Genomic DNA, 16,858 nt, shown 5'->3' with positions numbered 1-16,858 from the left:
GAGTCTATCCCTTTTTGAAGAAAGAGAGAGTCCTTTTTTGCTTCCCAGATTTTTTCTGAAGAAAAATTAAAAATTGCTGTGCCCCCATTTATCATATCCCGAACATGCCCCTGTCAGGTAGGCGGGAGAAAAGATGTATCTATCACATTTGATTCCCATCCTCCCCAAAAAACTTGTTGAATATGCTTCGTATTTAAAATTCAACGAATTGTGTGTTTTATTACTCTTTTTACATACAACCATAATACAAATATCCATCGTATATGATGAAAAGAATGAAACAAACCTATTTACACTCGGCATCACTTTGCTCTTCATCTCAACCACACAAACATAAAAATGATTAAAAATAAACATTTACACATGACAACGATTTCCCTCCTCTCTACAACACTAAACGTCAAATTGCGTCATTGTTTATGTCATGAATAACATCCCACAGTGGGAATGAAAATATTAAAATAAAATTTACACACAACACATTTTACTTCCTGTCAACAATAATCGTTAAATCGCATTACATTTTATGCCATGATTTGCACAAAGCCCTTCAGATACACCAACATATTATGCACGTAGAGTATTCTAAAACTGAAAGAAAAAAAAACAAATCTTGCGATCAATGAAATCGATAGCGAAGCATGAATAAATTTTCCTGGTAATAAATAACGTCTTTAACACCTTCCATGTTAGAAATAAACGTTGCAAACGTTTCGAATTTCTATTCATATAAAAAGCTCCTGAAACTATGCTTTCCTTCATCATTTTTGTATTGAGTTACACCTCATCTATGCAATCAAAATGGCGTGGAAACTGAATGTGATATGACCCTCTTTTGTTATAGCGATTCCAAGATCATATTTGATTACACTAGGATTATTGAACCAAGGACAATAAACCCAACTGCTTCCAAAAACATCGTGTATTTGATATTAGCAGCCAGAAACTATCGTGTATAATTTTGATTCTGCTTTAAAATATAGAACTATTTGTTAAAAATACATCCTAAGTAAAAGATATGATCTCTGTATTCTCAGTTTCTAGAGTGATATTATTTTTATATCATTATTACTATTTTCACTTACATGATTGTTATTTCCATTAAGATTATTGTTGTAATTATCATTATACTGTTATCATCATTTTTGTTGTAAATATTAGAATTATCATTATTATTATCATTGATATTAGCAGGCTAATTCTAAAAAAATGACCTATGACATTATGAGTACGAGTATCGAAGAACCATATCATCCCTAAAACTGTCCTCTACATAAGTTTATATCGACAAGTCGTAACACTTGAAATTTACAAATATGTAAATTTAAATTTGCGTATGACAGTTTGAGAGTAAAAGTCAATGGATATTTGTGAAATGCATATAATATAAGTTAATTGAATAGTTAAAAGATATTAAGTATTATTCAGTATATACAAACTATTCTAAGAGTAACGGGATGCAAAAGAAATGCTAAGAGGGCACAAAAGTCAAACATAACATAAAGCATGTCTGTAATATTGAGAAAATTATGGCAAGATAAGAAAATTGTGAAGCGTAATAGGCCTACATCATACGCCCAGACGTCATGGCTCATTCTTCTTGGAAAATTAGTTGGCCAGCCTTGATTACTGATGTCATTATTCTGTTTAAAAACGGAGTGACTCTGAGAGAGTGAATAAATAGATAGATAAATGTACAGGTAAACACTTCAATCAGGAAATGAATTAATCAATAAAACATGGATGACTGAGCACCAAAGGAAAAAGATATGACCAAGGACTGACAAGATAGTAAAAGGACAATTGGCATACGCGTACATAATGGCTTCTCATAAGTGCGTCTTATAGATATATTGGTGAAAAATGATAATAAACAAAGGAGTTATTGATTAAGCAGTGATTTTCCTAACCCACTCGCTGTATATGAATATAATTATTGATGACAATTTAGGCTTCATCAGAAGGCCCCTGTTCACAACAAAATGGTAGAGCGTGTCTCCAAAGCACTTATCCTCAAATACGATATCCATTAAAGAGGGCATAGGCTTTGGGCCATTATGGTGTCAGTTATTTAGTTTATTCGAGAAAGCCTGATATTTTTTTCATAACCGTTCCCATGCAAAGTTCCATGGAAATCTTGTAAAACGACATGGATGAAAGTGAAAAAGTACGTGGCGAAAAAGATCTTCTTTGTGTAATATTGGCTTACAGTATTTCTATAATTTGCCCCTACGCCTCGTAGGTTTCAGTAGCTTTGGATCTGTTGTCACTCTTTTCAGAAGTTCCCTCTTCCCCTTCACCAGCAAAGAGAGAGTGGATTCCCCGGCTACCAAGGATCTTGCTCGTGAACAATTCCTTGAGTGCTCTCCTAAACTTGGGCATCCTGGCGGCGTAGATGAAAGGATTCACGCAGGAGTTGGCGAAGGCCAAGATGACGAAGCATCTGTAGAGAGGACTGAACAGATGGGTCACAGGAACGACCCCGATGTTGAAAACAAGGAATCCAAATTGATCAGGTGTCCAACAGATGATGAAGGTGATGACGACGATGACGAGCATTTGAAGGACCTGGCCCTGCGCCTTGCGGAGCACTGTGGCACGACGTTGTCGAAGAACATAGATGGTCCATCCGTGCGCTACCACCATGATAATTACCGGGAGGACATACTCCACAAGGAACAAAGAAACCCCGATGAATATGTTGAACGCATCCGAGGGTGAGTATAGCAAACACTGACCGTCCGATATGTATCGAGCGTAGAGACTTCGGGTGTTGATCCCGAATGCTGCAATCCAGATGAAGACAATGGCGATGGATGTACGCTTTGGAGAGAATACCTGCTGGAACCAGATAGGAAACCTGACAGCCATTAATCTCTCAAGAGATATGGCTGTAAGGGTAAAGATGGATGCGCAAATGGAAATCCACATGAAGGTCGAAGTGTGGATCACCTTACAGTAGAACCTAGCTGCGCTGGTGTCCGGGTAGAAGGCCACTTTGGGGATCGGTATAATGAAGATAGATGTTAAGAAATCAGCTACGGCAAGGGCACCAATCAAAATGTCGGTGGCACATCGTCGACGTCCCGGCCAATAAATGACCAACATCACCAGAAGGTTGCCCAGGATACCCGTAATAGCCAGGACCAACTGGATGATTGTCCACCATGTCCATGAAACAGGTGTCCATTCCCATTCTGCATGTTCTGCAGTATCCCCGGAGATGTTCTGCCACTCACTTTCCATTGTTCCCTTCGTCGTTGAAGCTTAACCGTTGTATCGTTGTCCTGTATATAGGCGGTAGCTGCTTTGGCCGTTTGACGAATCTTCAGAATAACCTGCAAATGGATGGGACGAAAGAATTTCATTTAATTTATGAATTTCAACACAAAAATACTGCGATATTTTGGCCAAAATGAGAAAAATCAGCAACCACTGCAATTGTAGGTTTACAATAGCTAAAGAAAAAATCATTTGAGCAACGTACCACACGTCGAATTATTCATGATATTTAAGCACGTTCTCTATGACCATGGTACTTCGTTGTGTGTGTTTAATTGGTTCAGGAAAAAAACATATAGATGCAGTTGATTTTGACTGTATTCATTTGGTAATTAAACATTGACAATTGCTTCCGTGATTGTAAATAAAAACCAACAGACCTTTGATATTCCAGTATAAAATCAGTAGTACATTGTTCCGTCTATCGTTCTTGAATGATGACTTCTTCATTGTGTATTGTAATCAGTCATATCCAAATTTTCCTCAATGAAACTCCCAATATCTCCAGCCTTTTCCCCGAGTGGCGTCTTTCACCATTGAGTGAATAAAATAGGCATACCGTGGAGCTATTAACAGTTGAAGTTGCTCCATGGTCACATACTGTGCATACTTTCTATTTTTTCAAAGGTTTTTTTTTTATTTAAATCGATTTCGTCAACAGATGTGAACGAACATGGATTACTTATTTGATAACCATGAGGAAAGTTTTCAGCTAAAAAAGTATATGCACCATCAACGGTAAGAAATGAGAACCACTCCCAACACACCCACATCAACTCTCACACACACACCATCTCCCACACACGCACTCCCCCGGATACACGCAAGCAAACACAACGACCCTGACTTTGGCATGCTTTATTGTTTCATGATAAAAATAGTATTGGCGAATATAAGAAAATATTGAAGTTAAGTTAAAAAGTCAAGTTAAACTGTAAAGAAAATAAATGGATCATGTTTGAAATCTCGATGAAAAAAAAAATGAGGAAAATATATCACCAGTTATGATCAAGATGATGATATGGTTTTGATGATGACATGTAATAACGAGCATATCATGCTCACCACAAGGTAAGAGCAATTATCAGACCGTCATATTCCCCTTTAGTCATACATGTATTTAGAAACCACATTATTTTTGCATCATGGCTGTTGATGGTTGAAAATAACATGTCATGTAACGTCACGTTTCGCACCCGGTTTCGGATCATCTTCCGACATACTGGTCAAAAATTCATGTCATGAAGTGCTGCATTATTGTCCCTATTAGATATTGATGATATGAATTTTAAATCAGTTTAACATGAGGACTGGAAAATGAGAACACAGTAGCCCTTATTCTGAAGTTGGGTTTAATTTAAACTAGGGTTTAAATTTGCGGTTAAACAATGGATAGCCAATTGTGACACAAATCACCCGTGGTACATCCTCAATTTACAAGTTCAGTTAACACTAAAATAATTCAGAACTACCTGAAAATCTTAATTTAAACATTTGTCTTCATCAGTAAGAATAATAAAAGGACACAGTTACATTGAGAGTGTACAACGTAAACGAAGTTTTGACAAATCTGGCTTCTTATAATTTTAGCACAGATTTAGACCATGGCCTTCCGAGTATGGGACAATGGGTTCTGTATTATGTGTGCAACTACCACCCCTTTTTCAGAGCTAGCTCCGCTGGGTTGATATAAGCGGTTCACATACGTGGTATGTCTTATTACCATTATATTGACCATTGTGATGATAATGTATTTAAGGGCACACGAGAGTAATTCATCTGCGCGCAAAGCATGCCGGACAGGCGTAAGTAAAGATCACATGACTTTATTGATTAAAATAATTCATTAAAAATAGATCAAATGTTTGTATATCAAAGGAAAACGATAGAGATAATGCTATATTCATACTCTTTCATAATTAAGGCGTTTGGGGAGGCTAGACTGCAAATTACCCACAATGCAGTTTTGGTTTTTCTGGCAATGAACTGGGGGGGGTTCTTATTTTTATTTGGCAACCAGTCAATTTGACTATTTTCGCCATAGTATATATTATATTATTAACGATTGTTTTCTTAAAATTGAAAAAAGTAAAATTCAAATATTTATTTTTTTTTATCATTCTTTTTCTTTTCTATTTTTTTCTATCATTTCTTTTTTCCCCTTTCTTTCTCCTTTCTTTTTTTTTTCTTTCCCTTCTCCTTTTTTTAGGATATCTACTAGGATTTAAAGTAGAGTAGGTGTGTCTCACAAATTAAAACCAGGGCTATTGCTAAAAATATGCTATACAGTGCGTATCAAAAAAAGTTTACACTTAGAAAAAATCCTGTAAAATTATAGATTTGTAATATCCTGACGATTTTGCCACATTTTAGCATTGGTACAAATCCATATAACTGTCGAAAAATATTTCCGCTTGAGTGAGCACCACTTACTTTTGAAAAGTTGGTGAAAAATGATTTGCGCAGAACTTTGAAATAGTTATGCGAATAAAAGTAGACCTTAATCATGAAGAACACGTGGAAATTAGCTAGTAAAATTGATATGAAGATATCTTTTACCTTTTTAAACTTGTTTCCTTGCCCAAAACACTTCGAAGAGTGCATTGCGCCCCATCCCACTCCCCCACACACCGAGTCCATCGTGACGATATTTGCTTTACACTGAGCTGTGATTTACATGAAATGGCTTAGGCTTGATTTTCATTTTGTTAATCATTGCCAAGCTTGGAAAAAAGTGTGGAGAAACAAGTATTAAATGAAAATGAAATGTAAACCAACTTAAAATGATAAAAACTTAGTGAAAAATGCTGGAGATGTCTGATATAAACTTTTGTTCAGATTCAGTTATGTCCTCATATCCAGCTGGCACAAAAAGGGTAAAGGTTGTGCTTACTAAGTGTTGAAATTTCAAATTTGGGCGGCAAAATTGTTACAAAATGCTTGAATGTATCCGTTTTATTTCAATTGGCTAAAAGTGCTAGGGAAATTTATGAGAAATGCTTCGCAGGGTAAGTTTGATTTCGCCCTTTCCCCTTGACACAGCGTGAAAACAAGCATTTCTGCGCAAACAGATTTCTGCGAGCTTTACAAAAATGAACAGTGCTCACTCAAGTGTAACATTCTGTCAAAACTTTTACTTTCATTGGATAGATGAGACCCAAACCCATAATTATATGTGAAAAAAATTACCCACATGTTGTACATTTTTTAATTCCCAGGGCTTTTTCAAAGTGTAACCTTCTTTTTTGATACGCACTGTATAGGCCTACTAGTATTTATTTATTTATTTCAAATATTTAAAAGAAGGGTAGCTCAATCAGCAACAAGCTGGTTTTCGTTGAGGCCCTTCGTGAACAAACACAAATATAAAACATGGTAACATATTCAAATATAAACAAAGAATAGAGCATAAATACTAATATTGAAAAAAAAATGAAATGAAATGAGCATAATTAACTATGGAAAATAACAGAACAAATAAAATATGATACTGCTGTAAAGATGATAACTAAAAGTAAACGAAAATATCATATACACATGAAAAGAGATAAAATATGTACAAAATGAGGAGAAAGAATAAAATAAATTCCACCATTAGTCCCTATTACATATTAAAGGTTTTTTCCCATTTAGCCATTTCCCGTTTGAACTGTTTAATGTTTTCTATGAATCGGAGGTGTTCGGGTAGTTTATTCCAATGTAATGGGCCTGTGACAAAAAATGATTTCTGATAAAAGGTTGTACGAGCATATGGCACCCTGATTATCATCTTATTTGTGTTTCTAGTTGTTCGGGAGGATACTTTCTCTATATAAATAAACTTATCACAAAGCACCTAGGGAGCAGCTTCGTGTAAACATTTATGAACCATTAAGCAAGATGCTCTAAAAAGACATTGCGTATTTTGCGCCAGGATAATATTTTGAAAATTTGTTCAGATGGAATTTCCCAAGACAAGTTAGATACCATGTATGCCGCCCCAAGGGCGCCGGAAGCGGGGGGGGGGGGGGCAGGGGGCACTTGCCCCCCCAAATAAAATTTTTGGGGGGCAAAACGAGATTTTGCCCCCCCCCCCAACATGCCCCCCTGAAAGTAGAAAAATGATAAATTATTTAAGGACAAAAGGAAACGAAGGCACTTTTCTGCCTGAAAATTTTCATTTCCATTGTCAAAAATGAAAAAATTTTGCCCCTGACGGGGCAAATACATTATCATAGTAAGCCTCGCGTCTTTCGACGAACAGTTCCTCTGTGAAGCATACTTTTGATAAGCCCCTTTTCCATCTTATTACACTGATAACGTTTAACCTTTTAATGAATACATTTCAGACTAAAAGCGAATGGCAAATTGATAGTGGTCCACCAATGATTAGGTTTATAACTCTATGATGCTGCATGGCTGTGTCGTCTAACACTGACGCGCGGTCGCCAAGAAACGCTCAGACCGGACCCGATATCACTAACGTAATATCTTGGTCACATTTGCTCTACGGCGGCCGTACGGCGAGTCGAAAACAGCCGTTTTAACCAATTAATTCTATTTTATTCTATTCTATTTTTATTTTATAGGTGGTTTTATTCTAACCACCTATATTCAGCTGGTACGAAAATGTTAACACGGCTGTTTTCGACTCGCCGTACGGCCGCCGTAGAACAAATGTGACCATGGTATTACTCGAGCAACATATGGAATCTATGTCATAGCTGTCAAGCCCAGAAACAATAACATCTCGAGAAGTTTCAATTATTTCATTTTCAACTAAATATAAATTGAGTTAATACAGTGCTAACAAGTCAGTGCCCTAAAGAAAATACAAAGGTCATTACAACTCCATATAGACATGTTATCAGAAAATTACACGCAGAATAATCATGTGTAGGGGATTATAATTTATAATTTGTGAAAATGGTAAATCCCACTCGAAAGCAACTTGAGATAATGTTTAGACGTGAAAAAAATAAAATCATCTGTGAAAGTGTCTTCTTGACCGGACTCATATTATCCGAGATATGAATAAAAATGTAAATAAAGAATATAAAAAAAAATAAGCGTTACAGTACTGTTCTACTATGAAAAAAATCTTAAGATATTTTCACAGCCCCGTATTTTCCTCTATTCCTTTTCATTGGCATGATTGGAAGGCGTTTTGTCTGATACTATTTCAGCTTATTATAGCACTCATATATTTTAGTTCCAAAACTTCTTCCCATTACCTGTTACTAATCAAATCGAGATGGCAGCTATGTTCTCTGGTTCATCCCAGCTTTTGTTATTCATGGACGGTTGCAAAAATAAAAAAAACAATCCGGGAGTGGGTGGGGCTGCAAGACCTAAATTTTCGAAGAAACATAAGAGCGAGGGGGTTTGTGATGAGGGAGCTTAAAGATCTTCTAGAATAAAATTGAAGGATTTCGTGCACACTTTTGGTGAATTTTGCCCTCTCGATCGGCGGCCCCCGGCTGCGTACGGTAATGTTTGTCATCTTAAAGTCTTTAAAAGGCCTATATTACATTGGTTTGAAACAATTTCGTTTGCAATAAGGCTCGTAATTTGCTGGAACTGCGACCCTGATCATGAAGAAACACCAGTCTGGGTCAGAAGGGAGGAAACAGAAGGAGCAAAAAGAACTCCAAGACTGTTTAATTCTCAAAAAAAAAAAAATTTGAATGCTCTTAGAAACGCAACTTTTATACTCCATTTTTACACAAAGTCCTTACCGTGGGGGGGGGGGGTCCCACAGCCTCTCCCGCTCGATCGCTTCGGTGTGTCACACTGTCAAAAATATTTTGCCCCCTTCGGGATTTTGCCCCCCCAAAACTGAAAGTGTTCCGGCGCGCCTGTGCCGCCCTCTTATGTAATCTCTCTAACTTACTGTGATTAATTTCAGATCTTCCCGACCAGACGGTACAGCAATACATTATATGGGGCATTACAAATGCCCAATACAGCTTATTCAATTGTGCTTTATCAAAATACTGTTTACAGCGACGAATAGTTCCTAGTTTTTGTTTTACAATTAAAGCTATGCTGTCAACATGTTTTTTAAAGTCGAGATTGTTATCTATAATAACTCCTAAACATTTATATTCATTTACAGATTCCAATTGACATCCATTTAACACTATCGATAGCATATTGCTGTCTAGTGTTCTTAGCTTTTGTTTTGATCCTAGTAGCATCGTTTTGGTCTTGTCACTATTCAAAATCAACTTGTTTTTATTGAGCCAAGAGTCCAAATCCCTGAGAGCTTTTGACAGTTTTAGCTCGACCTCTTGCTTCGATTCCCCCAAAACAGAAATAGTAGTATCGTCAGCATACATGTAAACGGTGCCATTTGGTATAGCGTTTGGGAGATCATTAATGAATAAAGTGAAAAGTATCGGGGCTAAGATCGAACCCTGTGGCACACCCATTGAAATATTTCGTAGAGTAGATTCTTCTTTTCCTAATGATACATATTGTTGGCGGTTTTTTCAAGTAAGAATCAAACCATTTGATGACATTAGGTGAGAATCCATATTGATATAATTTATCTAATAGTAGGGAATGGTTAACCGTATCAAATGCACGTCGAAGGTCTATAAAAGCTATACCATTCAGGTGTCCTTTATCTACATTCTCTGACCATTGATTCACCATGCATAATAAAGCTGTTTCGCATGAATGCTTAGGGCGAAACCCAAACTGATTCTTGTATAAATAGTCTTTCTGAGATATATAATCAAATACGTTTAAATACACTGCCCTCTCGATTATTTTAGATAAAATCGGCAGTATAGATACAGGCCTGTAGTTTTTCAGTGTGGCTGAATCCCCTCCTTTTGGAATCGGTTGGACTCTGGCTATTTTCCAAGCATCAGGGTATACAGAAGACTTTAAGGACAGATTCAATATATATACTAAGCTTCGAATTACACAAGGAATATAACAAATATATTTCAGTATTTTGACGGAGAGTTCGTCATATCCAGTTGCTTTTTTGCAACTATAAGATTTTATCTCTTTGATGACGAAATCTATAGAAATAATAGAGAAATTAAATAAATCACTCTTTGTCTGCTTTTCCGAATTTTCTTCATTAATGTGTTCACACTCTTCGGAATTCTCAACACTTTGTTCAAAATTGTTAGTGAGTTCCTGAACTGAGTCAATAAAATATGTATTGAAGAGCTCAACAATTTCTTTCAAGTCAGATATTTCGGCATCGTTTACGTTCAATGTCATATTTCTAGGTTGCTTTTTCTTAGTCAGACGCCGCATAACATCCCACAGTGCATTTGCGTTACCTGATTTAACATCTAATAAAGAGGTAATATATGATTTTTTAAGCTTATTGAGTTCCCTTGTTACAAGGTTTCTATACCTTTTATATTGATTCCAAAGATATGATGACGACAGTTTGATTGCTTTTTCATGTAAGTAATCCCTTGTATTCATCAATGCAATTACATCACCTGTCACCCACGGACACGCCTTGTTTCGTATACGTTTTCTTTTGTATGGTGCACATTTGTTTATAATTTCCATCAGCGGCTTGTACCATATGTCCCATGCACAATTTACATCTTCACATTGATATACATCTTCAAAATGAACTTGGGATAATAAAGACTGAAATTCAGAGAATTCAAAGCCTTTGAAATCTCTCCATTCTATAATATTTTCTTTTTGATTAATATCTGTATCACCATAGACAGTAAAAATCATATAGTGATCACTGAAAGATGTTTTTATTACTCCATTCATTGAGTGGTTGTCTATATCAGTGGAATATATAAGATCAATAATAGTTTGTGACGTTGTCGTCACTCGTGTTGGTATATCAATTAATTGATCAAACAAAAAACCAGTCATGATTTCATCAAGAGATCGAGACATAGAATCAATATAGCATGGAGACATATCACAGTTCAGATCTCCAAGTAATATAATTTCTACATCTGTGTTTGTAATAGCTTGATTTAACATTCTGTTCAATAAATCAAAAAAAATAGACCCCGAGTTCGGTGGTCTGTATATAACACATATAAGCATTGTTTTTTAGTGTTTTATTGACAGTTTAACCCAAAGAGCTTCAATATCGTCACACACGATATTATTTTCATACAAACAATTTATGTCATCTTTCACGTAGAGTGCTACACCTCCTCCATGTCGATTGCGGTCTTTGCGGAAAACATTGTAGTGTTCAATATCTAATTCAGAATCAGATATTGTACCATCACATTTGGTCTCCGAGATGGCAACAACATGGAAAGGATGATTTCGTAGAAAAAAATTAAGTTCAGATACCTTTGACACTAGTGAATTTATATTAATGTGACATAATTTCAAACCCTTCTTTGGAATAAATCTAAACAACTTATCCTGGATTCCGAAATATTTACATGTATGGGCCCAATTCACATCATGTTGTGAGTGAAATGAAAAAGTACTCATAGAGCTGTTTTCATCATAATTGTTAACATTTAACTGTGAGGATTGTTTAGAAGGTTCTTTGCTGTCGTGAGGCAGTCCATCCAATCCGTTGGACGAGCAGGATGGATATGACAGAGAAAGAAATGAACTGGCCGAAATTATTGATCGAGCTGGGCAAGTACCTGATTAACATATCAAGTCTTAATGTACTGTTAATTGTGACTAATGTCAGTGAATTAAAGCAAAATCTATCGAGGGGTTGATTTTTAATGATTTTGTGATGAGCTATGATATAACACGTGAGTGAATGGGGGTCTGTAATACTCATTTGTGCCCTAAACTAAAGAAATCTTATTGCATCTCACAAGCTTATGCTCTGCGTTAGGGCATTTCCACACGTAAATCTTGAATCATCATTGTAATTTGTAATGATGACTGCAGGCGTTCGTGATAGACCTGTGGCCTGTATCACTAAGCGCTAAGATGCGTCTTAACCATCCGTAAGTCCGGTTATAGGACTTAATGTAAGATGCATCTTAGCGGGAGTTTCACAAAGACCACTAAGACGCGTACCGTACTTAGTACCCATTTAACTAAGTTGCATACAGAGCGTAGCCTACGTCTCGTCGAGACGAGACGTAGGAACTGTTCTTAGTGTAATGTCATGTTTCCTAGTGGCCAAAGTGCTTCGACTTCGACCCTTTGGAAGTCCTTGCTTCTTTTTCTAGGCGTTTCCTAAACTTTTTGAGGCAAATGCATATTGTCATTAATTTATTTTTATGAATTGCCCAACATCATGTCATTGCCTGTCTGTACACTACCAAATGTGTTTATAGTAGAGAGAGGGGGGGGGGGGGGTAATGAGCACTATTTTTTGTACTCAACACCCCCTCCTCCCTTGAGAAAAAACAAAAAGGTAAAATTATGGTTAATCTTTTGTTTTCGTCGAGGTATCAAATACAACTTCCACTGCATACATTTCAATTTCAATATTTTACTTCTATATGTCGTCTTAAGAAAAAGGTATACCTTCCCCATTATCCTCCTACAGTAGTCAAAATTATGTTAAAGTGACAAAATTCCTCCTCCTCCTTTCACTTTTTAGTCGCAGACGATGCAGACGAAAACTTGCGGGAAATTACTACTTTTATCTTCACACATAAAGTCGAAGGTCACGAAATTAGGCTTCGTAGACTCAAAATCCAGACGTTTTATTGTTGAAGACGCGTCGCACACAGGACTTAGTAAAGAACTGTTTAGTGGAACTGACGCACCAACAGGACGTCAGTAAGACCCGTCTTAGTGTATGACGCGTCGCAGCGACACTAAGTCCCGTTACACTAAGTACTGTTTAGTGAAACAGGCCCCAGTTCGTAGTTACTTCGCGGTCAATTTTGGTCAAATGACCTTTCATTTCTTTCATTATGATAGGCAGATTTCAAAGCAAGATATTCCGTAAGCTTGCCTTACATAGCAGGATAAAGAAATTGAATAGAGAAGGTGACTAGAATAGCACACCAATGAACACTTTCTGAAGGTATTTGTTGCATTCCTACTTTGAATGCATTTCATAGCATGTTGCACAATTTACTTGGCAAACTGTGAAATACCATTGGTTCGTGGACGCATTGTTGTGTTTTGTGGATGTAAATGAAAACCACAATTTAAAAGAATATATGAATAATCAAGACATCAAAGTTGGTGCTTATCTCGTTAGATTTTGAAACCACCATGTCACTTTAGTACACATGACCTTCCTCTGATCATGCGTAGAGTCTTTTGATCATGCGCAGAAAGGAACTACGAACTGACTTATTCTCATCATGTTCTAGTTTGGTTTCACACGTGCTAAAAATTCGTCATAAGCCTTATTTTTCACTGGAATCAACATTCAAATAATCATGTATTGTACCAAGGGCCTTTTCACACGTGAATCTGGAATGATCATTGTAATAATGGTTGCGATTGTAATCGTATTGTGATTTGCGTTCGTGATTCTAATCATGTTCTAGTTTAGTTTCACACGTGCTAAATATTGGTCATCAGCCACATTTTTCACTGGAATCATACAAATTAAGATTTTGTTTACCGTGTGAAAGGGCTGAAGGTCTTGTGTACGCCATCGAGTGGTCCGGATTACTAATTAAGTATTCAAATGCAAACATTCTTTTGAATATACAGAGGTCGTTCTTGACAACCAAACATAATTCTCGATCAATATGGTAACAAGTGAACACTGGGAAGAGGTGATTGAATACATTATAAAGTGAACAATCAGTTGCAGAAGTACAGTCCATATTGCAAATCAATTTTTAGATGAATGTGCTACCTTTACAGAGGTTTTATTTCAAAGGAAATCGTGGACTTCAATGTTGGTATTAAGAATTGTTCAGATGGATACCCCCACAAAAAACCCTGTCCAGGAAGAAATATAAATCGAATTGTGCAGACGTTTTCAGTTTCCAGATATCTGTAACTAAAATCAATCATGATTTGATTTCTTTACTGGGGAAGTATGATTTTAACCATGGTATCACTTTATATTTTTTTTAATAAGGTAATAGAATTGGGATGGTGCTTTTCAGGGCTTCTACTTCACAACAAATCGCAGACACAGACACCAATCTTTTACAGTCAATCAACGTTAACCAAAGTCTCCGAATTGGAGGCACGTATACGTTTTAGATAACCATGTTTAAAGATCTGAACTGAATGGTCTACAATGAAATTAATTTCATTAATTATAGACGATGTAGGCCTACTACTAAATGGAGGACAGTGGGATATAGCAATATTTTTTTAGGTTTCCAAGGATACAGAAACTATCGTGATGGGAAAGTGAAGAGAGATCTACAAGATTTAATTTACCGGTAATTTCTAGACACATTAAACGAGAAATAATGTAATAAAACACATCAAAGTTAGAAAGAAAAGTTAAAGAACACTCACCAAGAAGTTGAAGAAGAGCTTGCTTCCTCTTCTCACTTATGCATCGTTTTCTGGGTCGAACCTTCCAAATATCATTAATATGCTATGGGGAAAAGAAGGGAAGTTTTGTTATTTTTTCCCTCGTGTCAGAGGTTCTTTATTCATTCAATTGTCAACATGTATTAACATCTAGTGTCTTAGAGGCAGCATCCGAGATGTCGTCTAAAAGAATTTCATATTCAAAGACATGACATATAGAATAACTGTTGTAATGGTTTACCTTGAAAATAATTAATCATAATATAGATTGCATATTGAACATACTCAAGGACTGTATCTATATCTGTTGCTTTTTCATGTGTGAAATCAAAACCAACTATTAATGTTTTTTTGTTTAATATATTTTTTTTCTTTAAACATTAAATTCATCAAATCCACAATACGTTTCCAGAAAGGTTTACGCTTGGGCATTCTAAAACAACATGAACAAAAGATTCTGTTGTTTTCCAGAAAAAAAAACATAAGTTGTCTTTTACAATTTTCCATCTCCACAAGTCATATCTAAACGGTAAAATCCTATAAAGAGTTTTGAAGTTGAATTGCTTTATTTTATTGTTTTTCAATGTCTTAAAATTAAATTTCAATGTGTCTTTCCAGTCAATATCAATTGAAAGGTTCAGTTTACCTTCCCACAATGTTAAAACAGCCGGTTCTCTTTTCTTAAATTCACACAATAAACTATAGAAATTGCGAGACTTCATTGATCGTAGTCTAAAAAAATCAAGTGTTCTAATTTCGAATACGTCGCTTCCGTGTTGTGATTTTGCTTCATTGTTATCTGCATGACTTATGTCTAGAATTCTTTCGATCCAAATTTTTGGTACCGCACTTTACAGTTTCGAATACATAAAGTCAATTAACAAAGAATTTGAGCTAAGCACTTGACGTTTTGTAATATATTTCTTCGAATCAAATCGATAAGCGATGTTCGTGACAACTTGCTTTCTACTTTCGCGTTGTCAACGAAATGTAATGAAATGTTCATGAAAAACTTTGATCCGTGTGTGACGAAGAGATAAGAATTATTCACACATTCATTTTTACACTCTTGGAATCAGGTATGAAAAATGATTTACTATAAATTACTACAAAGCCGATATAAAGGGGTCCCAGATTTTAATGATAACAATAATGAAAAAAATACAATATGGTCAAGATGTTACCAAAAACCCCCCAGGAATACATGATCGAGAAAAGTGAGGAAATAAGAGCAATATACAATATGGGTAGGGTTTTTCGTACCATCAGGAATCCCATAGGTTGTACCAGGGACTGTCCTGGTTGTCCAAAGGAAAGTTTTCTGCTTCTTTGTTAAGGTTCCAAGTATAAGGGACAAAGAAAGGTTCTTATCCACAACCCCTTTTCTACGAGGGTGCCACGTTGGGCAACAAGATAAACCCCATTTAATGCAGTCTGCAATCATTTGACTCATGCTTAAGTGGTATTTAAGAAGCAATTCTTTCATATCAGGATATCTATAAATCTCAACAATGATTTCATAATAAATGTACAGATATAAACTTACTCATCACTTCTACCATATTTGAGTAAAAATACCGACAGCACTTGATCCTTCTCCGCCGCCTCCTCAGTAACCTCATTATATTCTGATGGCTATAGAGGTTTTACGTAGAACATCTACCACCGCTTTGAATAGATACCAGTAATTTTCCGAGGTGGTAATGTAACCTGTTCAAGATCACTTTTCATAATTCTCTGTGTGACAAGACAGGTGATAATACGATCATTACATTGAAAACGTTGAAGTTGATAGTAGTTGGTCAATAAGCCAGTTCCTAGGTCCATTTCGCGCATGAACAAAGGAGGTCTTTTTAACTCAAACGGCATGGTGGTTTGATATCCAATGAGATAACCACCAACTTTAATATCTTGACGATATGCTTTTGAATAGTGCTTTTCATCCAACCAACAATGCGTCCATTAGCGGCTGGCAGGGGCGTCGATCCGTTTTTCAGATTGGGGGGGGGGGCAAAATCATTAACGTTCCAAAGGCGCTCGATCGTACAAAACACCCACCCACACACACATCTAATATGTGTATATATATATATATATATATATATACTTTTATACCACTGTTTATATGTGGACATTTTATGTAATTCTCGCCGTGCTGTGTGGACCCGTATGGTACTATGTGGACATTTTA

At 36.2% G+C, this 16,858-nt stretch overlaps 1 protein-coding gene across 2 annotated transcripts; it reads right to left on the bottom strand.

Moving 5' to 3' along the window:
- Positions 1-192: 192 nt before the first annotated feature.
- Positions 193-16,577, bottom strand: LOC121426271 (galanin receptor 2a-like). Of its 2 annotated transcripts, XM_041622507.1 has the most exons (3): positions 16,214-16,577; positions 14,650-14,731; positions 193-3,338 (listed from the first exon to the last, which is right to left on the bottom strand). In XM_041622507.1, the coding sequence occupies exon 3, from the start codon at positions 3,244-3,246 to the stop codon at positions 2,230-2,232; it is 1,017 nt and encodes a 338-aa protein (XP_041478441.1). In that variant the 5' UTR covers positions 3,247-3,338; positions 14,650-14,731; positions 16,214-16,577; the 3' UTR covers positions 193-2,229. The 2 variants fall into 2 exon arrangements, with proteins under 2 accessions (XP_041478441.1, XP_041478442.1); XM_041622508.1 differs by lacking the exons at positions 14,650-14,731; positions 16,214-16,577 and adding an exon at positions 3,663-3,748.
- Positions 16,578-16,858: the final 281 nt, after the last annotated feature.

Source organism: Lytechinus variegatus, chromosome 13 (assembly GCF_018143015.1).
Source record: "Lytechinus variegatus isolate NC3 chromosome 13, Lvar_3.0, whole genome shotgun sequence".
NCBI lineage: Eukaryota > Metazoa > Echinodermata > Echinoidea > Temnopleuroida > Toxopneustidae > Lytechinus > Lytechinus variegatus.
The sequence above is the reverse complement of the archived record's forward strand: the minus strand, read 5'-3'. Positions and strand labels throughout refer to the sequence as shown.